The sequence below is a fragment of the Myodes glareolus genome, chromosome 14 (assembly GCF_982192425.1).
Source record: "Myodes glareolus chromosome 14, mMyoGla1.1, whole genome shotgun sequence".
NCBI classification, from domain to species: domain Eukaryota; kingdom Metazoa; phylum Chordata; class Mammalia; order Rodentia; family Cricetidae; genus Myodes; species Myodes glareolus.
In genome coordinates this window covers 70,489,400-70,496,883 of record NC_142039.1, presented here as the reverse complement: position 1 = coordinate 70,496,883, position 7,484 = coordinate 70,489,400, and the positions used below count along the sequence as shown (strand labels likewise).

The 7,484-nt window shown below is 58.4% G+C and overlaps 1 protein-coding gene across 2 annotated transcripts in view; it reads right to left on the bottom strand.

The window, feature by feature from the left end:
- Positions 1 to 24: 24 nt before the first annotated feature.
- Unc5a (unc-5 netrin receptor A) overlaps positions 25 to 7,484 on the bottom strand; it is a 58,534-nt gene continuing 51,074 nt past the window's right edge. For both annotated transcript variants that reach the window (XM_085699569.2, XM_085699571.1), the window contains 9 exons: positions 6,644 to 6,832; positions 6,237 to 6,539; positions 3,804 to 3,891; positions 3,126 to 3,294; positions 2,707 to 2,940; positions 2,434 to 2,583; positions 2,190 to 2,354; positions 1,414 to 1,592; positions 25 to 1,224 (listed from right to left, as the gene is read on the bottom strand). In XM_085699569.2, the coding sequence (XP_085555695.1) occupies positions 1,059 to 1,224; positions 1,414 to 1,592; positions 2,190 to 2,354; positions 2,434 to 2,583; positions 2,707 to 2,940; positions 3,126 to 3,294; positions 3,804 to 3,891; positions 6,237 to 6,539; positions 6,644 to 6,832 (1,643 nt within the window). In that variant the 3' untranslated portion in view covers positions 25 to 1,058. The remainder of the gene's footprint in view (positions 1,225 to 1,413; positions 1,593 to 2,189; positions 2,355 to 2,433; positions 2,584 to 2,706; positions 2,941 to 3,125; positions 3,295 to 3,803; positions 3,892 to 6,236; positions 6,540 to 6,643; positions 6,833 to 7,484) is intronic.

The window sequence follows — 7,484 nt, the reverse complement described above, 5'->3', positions numbered from 1 at the left end:
TGGCTGAGAGAAGTAACACTCTGGTTAGCAATATATATATATAATTTATTTACATTCACGTCCGCTAAAATCCCTACGTGCCCCGGCAGCCGGGCAAGGCTGTGTACATAAGGCCAAGTGTAAGTGCACGAATGCACGTAAGACAGAGTCAGGACACAAGCTTCACACGACAGGCCCCACACAGGGGCACTGGCCAGCCCCAGGAATGGGCACGCCACGGCACACACACTTGCCATTGTACAGCCCGGGACTCCCATTGCATATTCACACGCCCCGCTGGGCAGGGCACCTCGAGGCTGGGGACAGGGAAAGGATCAGGGAGGAGCCGTCGGGTGTCCCTGGGTGGGTGGGAGAAGGGCAGCATGTGAGAGGCAGATGTGTACCGACACCAGATGTGAGAGACGTGAGCAGCCTCCAGGTGCACAGCATGAGATGTGTGTAGTGGGGGAGGGTCCTGCATGACCTGGAGAGGGGTGAGTGTGAGATGAGCACACGAGGCACGCGTGAACACATGCCTGTGTGGTGATCGTGTGCCTGAATCCAAGGGCCAGCCCCTGTCCAGCTGGGGTCCTTAGTCCCCCAGGCTTGAAGCCAGGCCCCTCAAATATACCCCTACCCAGCAGGCACAGAAATGTTTGCATAAGGCCCACCTCAGGCAGGAGCTCTGGGGCCATGTCCCAAGCCCAGCATGTGTGCGCATGCTGTGTGTATGCGGGGCCCCTGGCAAGGGACAGGAGGAGAGGTAGCATCACACGCTTATACACACACACACACAGATGGGCTGGGCTCAGCCCAGGCTCCAGGCACTGTCCACTCTGGGCCCTGGGACCAGGGCAGAGTGAGAGCAGGTGGCTATACCAACCTGGCCAGGCAGGCCATGGAGGGATGGAATTTGGGCAGGGTCTGAAGGACCAGCATTAAGGGACAACTTCAGCCAGGAGGGGGCCTGTCCAAGCAGCTCTCCCCGAGTGTGGGGGTAGGGCCCCTGTCTGGCTTTTGCCTGTCCCTGGCAGGTGCCAAAGCTGGTGAGAGTGTAGGCATTACCGGCCTGGCTAGTCTCAGCATTCGGCCTCTGACACTGTGAAGAGGCCAGCGTCTGGCTGGCCCAGTCCAGCCACAGCTGCTGCCAGCTGGCCGAGGTTGCCGTTGGGGAAGTGCCGTGCCTCCCATAGGTTGAGGATCATGGCCGTGGGACTGGGCTTGGAGGCAAAGAAGCTAAGATGGCTGCAAAGAGACAGTCTGTCAGTAGTCTGGCCTCCCTCCAGACCTTGTCATGCCCCCAGTCTAACCAAAGGTAAGCATCCCCTCAAACACACCCACCACCTTGGCCACCAGTGGCTATGGCACAGACACTGTAAGCCTCCTGTCTGCCTCAGCTGCCCTACCAGTCCCACTCTGCCTATTTCCACCCACCTGTCCAGGTGAAGTTTCTGGGCTAGAGTCCGCCAGTCGGCACCCCGGCTGCAGGGTGGGTCCAGGCTGGTAATGATCTTTTGCCGAATGAGGAAGGGGATCTTGAAGGCACTGGGGCCCACCAGGGCAGGGACCCCCCCTTCACTCTCCAGAGCCAGCAGTTCAGCAAACCTCGTGTCCTGGGTTATGTGAGGTATGTAATAGGTGCCCATTAGAACTTGGCCCACTGCTGCCCCTGCTGAGGGAGTTCCCAGAGCACCCTGGATCATGGGGACAGCAGGGGCACTGGGCATCCTCCCTCATGACCCAGGACCCTACTCTTTGGGTCTCAGAGATGTAGTCACCTGGCCAAAGTCACAGTTGGTGTTGGAGGAAGTCTCCTGTCGTGTCCCCCCGCCGACCCCACTCCCCCCACGCCCAGCACTTCTGCTCTGCTGGCCACCCCACACCTATCACTCTTCTCTCACCACACGGCTCCACTCAGTTCCTGTTGCCCAAAATGCCCCTTCCACCCCATCGCCTCTCAGACTCCTGCTCCTGCTTACCCTTTAGGGCCCAGGGCAAAGCCCCTCCAGGGCCTTAGGCCAAGTCTACCCGCTCCTTACCCTGTGTGATCCCCCTCCCCACGGCTCATTTGCACTTGTACCTCTGTCTCCAGCAACTTGGAAGAAGTTAGAAGGAGTCAGGAGGGCTGGTGGCAGGCTGGCAGCTAGGCCCAGAGATGGCGCATTTCTGGGAGGGAGGTGGTAGTGGGAGCGTACCGCCTTTCTGCCCACCTTGGTGATGTTGAAGTTGATGCTGAAGCTCTGCCCGTCGCCTTCCACCTGCCACACCCACACCTTGCAGGCCAGGTCACTGGTGCTGGGGTTGACGCGCTCCAGGGTGAAGGTGCAGTGCAGATACTGCTGGGTGCCATTCCAGATGTGGTAGAAAGGGATCTCCTGTGGAGAGGGACAAAGAGGAGGCATCAAGTGTGCCTGGCACCAGACTGTGGTGCTCTGGCCATGGCATGGGCCTCACCTGGTAGCTGACCAGGAGCTTGCTCTTCCACAGGGAGCTGGGCACATCATGGATGGACAGGCGTAGGTTGTGGTAACTGTCTTTGAAGTGCAGGACACGAGGCTCCTGGATCAGCTGTCCACCCAGCTGCTTCTCCAACTGCACCACCTCCTGCGGGACCCAGAGGTCAGCCAGGCCCGAGAGTGGGGGTGACCCTCCCTGCTGCCCTCAAGACAAGGCAGTCTGTGTGCACAGGGCCGGGTGGTCAGCCCACGGGAGGGCAGGCAGAAGTACCTTGAGCGCGTCATGGGTGTCGTGCAGGCAGTACACACGGATGTTGTACTCGAGGGAGGTGCAGGCCACGGGAGCAAACAGGAGGAGCTTGAGGCGCTTGGTGGCAGCCACACTGAGGGCCTCTCCCACCAGGGCAAAGCGGCCTAGCTGCTCAGTGAAGACATAGCAGGCACCGGCCTCCAGCTGGCAGTAGTAGAGGTTGGAGGGCGACTCCTCACCAAGGTGCAGCACATCCTGTGGGCAGGACCTAAAGGGTCAGCTCCTAACCAGCTGAGGAGTTCTCTCAGCCTCAGAAGCGGCCGGAGCTAGGGGAGACTAAGGACCACAGAGTGGCTACAGTGGTCGAAAGAATGGGAGGCCAGGCTCACTCTGAGGCCAGTGTCTGGGTTGGGTGGCCTCAGATACGGTTCCCTGCTTACCTCCCAGCTGCCCTCGCAGGACTGCTTTTTGAGGTGCAGGCTCCAGCTGTCAGGGCTGGGCTCTCCGCAGTGGTCCATGGCAAGGATGACAGGCCGCGTGAGCAGGACTCCTGGAGGCCCACAGCTAACGATGGGACTCAGCAGGGTCTGACAGCCAGCTAGGGGCAACCTCAAGTGGGGAAATATGGGTGGGGAGGGAAAGGCGTCAGTGGACAGTCCTAGAGACGAGTAGGGGAGGGGGAAGCTAGGGGATGAGCTTTGGGTAGGGTGAGTGGAACCCTAGGGGCAGGAGCTGCAGAGCAGGGGGAGCTTAAGTGTGCCTCATCCTTGTCCTCCCTCAGGGCTGGTCAGAAGAGGCAGAGCAGTGCTGGGCGCAGTGTGTGTGGTGTGGTGTGGTGTGGTGTGTGTGTGTGTGTGTGTGTGTGTGTGTGTGGTCAAGTGATTCAGGACAGCTGGCGGGTGCCCCCCCAACGCCTCACCACAACAAGGTCAGGACAGGTACAGCAGGGCTGGGCTCAGTGCAGTGTGTGTGTGTGTGTGTGTGTGTGTGTGTGTGTGTGTGTGTGTGCGCGTGCGCGCGCGCGCATGTGTGCATGTGTGTGTTCAAGTGATTCAGGACAGCTGGCGGGTGCCCTCCCAGCCGCCCCCCCACCACCACAGCAAGGCCCAGGCCCACACCTCACGTCTTCTGGCTTGTGCAGTGTGAGGTAGATCTCGTAGATCTTTCCTCGGGGGATGGCGTCTGGGGGAATGAGGAGGCTGATTCCTGTAAGAGCAAAGGATCAGGGCTTACTGCTACAGATAACCAATGCCCCGTGAACTAGCTATCCGGACTTTCCCTGTAGCCAGCCCTGTCTGGGGACAGAGGTGCTTCAAGGACGACCATACTGTCCCACCACCCACATAAGCACAACTCTGAATAATGTCTGAGGTAAGGCAGCTAGGAGAAGGCGTAACTAGGACAGGAGACACCACGTACACCGTTCCCACCTCCCCCGTTACCAAGTGATATTATTTGGGACCAGGGCCTTTTCTGCTTTAAACCTTCCCCATCTTCCATGCCTGTCACCAAAGGGCCTCACTGTGTTACATTCAATAGTTCCCCAACACTGCTCCTTCAAGCTCCTCTATTGTCCTGTCCCCTCTAGGAACTAGCCACTTCCTGCCACTGTCTCCATCCTTGCTGGTGTTGCCGGGTCTCTAACAGCCCCAAGGGCCAGGATCTGCGGCCTAGAGGTCCTCCCATTCCACTGACAAGTCCTGCCCCAGAAATCTCAGCAGCAGCGGTGTCTGAGTGTGTGGAGAGCGGGGGTGGGAGTGGGTGGGGGGTAAGGATGCAGCCAGCAAGGAGAGCTGAGCAATTACAGAGAGCAAAGTGAGGCCCTGCTCCAGGGACAGGAAGCTCCACATGAGGAGCCTCTCAGCTCACACAGGAAAAGGGCAGAGATTCTGTGACTTTAGCCCTAAAGCAGGTAGATGCGGCTCCAGGGTGTGCTGGGTTGGACTGCCAGGCCAGGCCATATAAGGACATAGTCTGCAGATAAACCTTGATGGCTCCATAGGAGTCTGTGGCCTATGGGCACACTAGGTTTGTGTAAGGGCGCTCCATGGCATTCATTTACTTGTGTCCCATTGGTAAGTGATGCGTGACTCTTCCACAGAGAGCCGAAACCCGCAAGAGGGACTCTCCTGAGCACGTATTTGAATAGCCTGTGCTGTTTCTAGGGCCCGGTGTTGCTACTTTGGTGATAATCACACACATCCCAGCATGAGTGCTAGCTGGAGGGAGGTGCACATACTTGCACGCTCATTTGAAACGGGATACTCACGCTGGGCACTCAGAATGCCGAGAGGAAGAAAGGGTGCCAGCGCTCAGTCCAGCAGGGAGAGAGCCAAGTAGATATAAGCAAGGCACATGGGGAGAACGGGCAGCCTCACACACTGCCGGGGGCCACCAGGTACCCACTGTCTGTTCGCCTTCTTGTTGGAGCTGACAGGTACTGTCCCACCTCGCTACCCCGTGAGGGTCCTAAAGGGTGTGTGGGGCAGACAGCCACGCCAGGCAAGGAAAGGGGCAGCATGGTATGTTTAGGGGTCAAGGCTCTGCAATGGCCGTCACATACAGAGTGCATATGGGGGTGGGCAGAGTGCGTATGGTGGGGAAGAGCATCCTGCAGCTAGCCAGCAGCGGGGTGGGTTCATGTCAGCCTTGTCATGTGGGAGCCCCGGGGAACCCCAGAAGGAGTTGAGTACGGGAGGAACATAATCACCATGGGATTTATTCAGTGAATGGGGGTTAGAGCTGAGTTAAGGGTGTGATAGTCTGGGCGTGGTAAAGTATCAGGGTAACAGGAAGCGAGAGGAGGCAGCAGCTGTTGGGAAGGGCGAACACATAACGTCGTGTGACTACAGCTGACCAAGGTGACCCCCAACCAGTCTCTAGCTTAGGCACAGCCTGTGCTAACTGTGAGCCGGGGAAAGCCCGATAGGGGCATCTGCGGGAGAGGGTGGGAGACGATTCTGTTTAGGCACCAAGACTGAGACATCCAGATAGAGCTGCCCAAGAGGAGTTCTAAGGCCTGGGAGGAGTGGGTGAGAGCCCTTGGAGAGAAACAGAACAGAGGGGGACCTCCGAGGAACGCCTACTCTGGAACAGCCAGAGATGGGCAAGGAGACAGGGTCATCTAAAGAGAGGGAACAAAGGAAGTCAGAGCGGGGTGGTCAGCCTTATTAGTAGTCACTGCGATTTCTCCAAAGATGGCCCAAGGGGTCTCGGGTACCCTGTCTGAGGCACTTTTGTGGAGTGGCGGATCCAGAATGCAGTGGGGGGGGTGTCTTAAGGGATGCTCTGCTGTTTTGTCACGTGTGAGCCTCCAGGGTCTGGTGTTTGTCCCGCTCCTGAGCCTGGGGCCCACGCAGACCCTTACCCACAGTTTCACTCTAGCTCCACATGTTCCTTCCTAAACACCCTCCTTTCCTATGGGCCAGCCCCAGCCCTCCACAGAGGCTGGCGCACTCAGGAGGAACATTTGGGCTGTTCTGCCCTTCTCTGGGGAGAAGATGGGATTAGTCTTAGGCCCTCACGCTCTGTGGGGTGCTCTGGGGTCCTACCTGTATTAGGGATCATCAGCCGGCCCCCGAGGAAGTTGAAGGTCCCGTAGGCCATGTTGCTGGTGCCACGAGGCAGGGAACGAAAGTAGTTTTGGGTGGAGAGGCGGGAGACGAAGTCCTCCGCCTCAGAGGTGGGTGAGCTGTGGTGCAGAGTGTGGCGGCCACCACCCAGGGGGCTGAGCAGGTGGCCATTGGAGAGCTGGTACTTGGGGCTGGGGCCATCCTGCCGGGGACACAGACTGCCCTGGTAGGTAGTGGTGGTGGTGCTGAGGTCTGGCTGGATGGTGAGCAGATGCGGACTGTCTATGAGATAAAGACAGAGTCAGCCGGTGGCTCAGCGGGCTTCCTCCTCAGCAGCCCCTGTTTTGGGGGCTCAGGCAGGAGAACAGGGGGAGGGGCCCCCTCACCTGCTTTGTTGGGCTTGATGCTGACAGGCTGGAAGCCTGAGGTGAGGATGGATGAGTCGGCCACGTCTGAGTCCAGTCCTTCCTTCTTGCGGCAATAAACGAGGACCAGGACGAGCAGCAGCAGAATGAGGCACACAGCCACGGCAACCAGGCCTATGTAGAGGGCCACATCCTCGGGGCCGGAAGCAGCTGCAAGGGAAAGCACGGCCTTGGGAACGGCAGAGCTGCAGGAGCGGTGAAGGAGAGGCCCATGGCCTATGCCCCGGGAGAATAAGGTCTCAGCACTCCCTGGGCAACGGACATGAGGCAGGGCGCACGGTATTGACATGTGTGCATTCTAGTTCCGTACTTGCCACCGCCTCGATTGGGACTGAACAGGTTGCCCCCCTCACAGGTATGAGATGTGGCCCGAGGTTGCCAGGAGAGCGGAGGAGGAAAAGAGCTACCTCCCTGGGGTGATGGTCTGTGCTTGACTGCTAAGATGGGTGGCAGGGTGGCAGGGGCAAGGTATACTCCTGGGATACCCAAACTATGGTGCTATAGTTCACATATGCCTGCCTAAGGGTTCATATATTACAGGCTGGTTCCCAGTGTGGCAATGTCAGAGGCAGTGGGACCATTTAAGGGGTGGGGCCTAGTGGGAGGGCATTACATCATTGTGAGTGCTGCTCTCAGTCCACGGGGGTGGGGGGTGTCCATCTCTCTGAGTGTCTGTCTATCTGTCTCTTTCTCTCTCTCTCTCTCTGACATGTGATCTCTCTCTTGTATGCATTACTGACATGGTACCATCTGCCACTAAGTAATGTGGCTTGGGGGTAGCTGCATTTGCCAGAGCTAACAT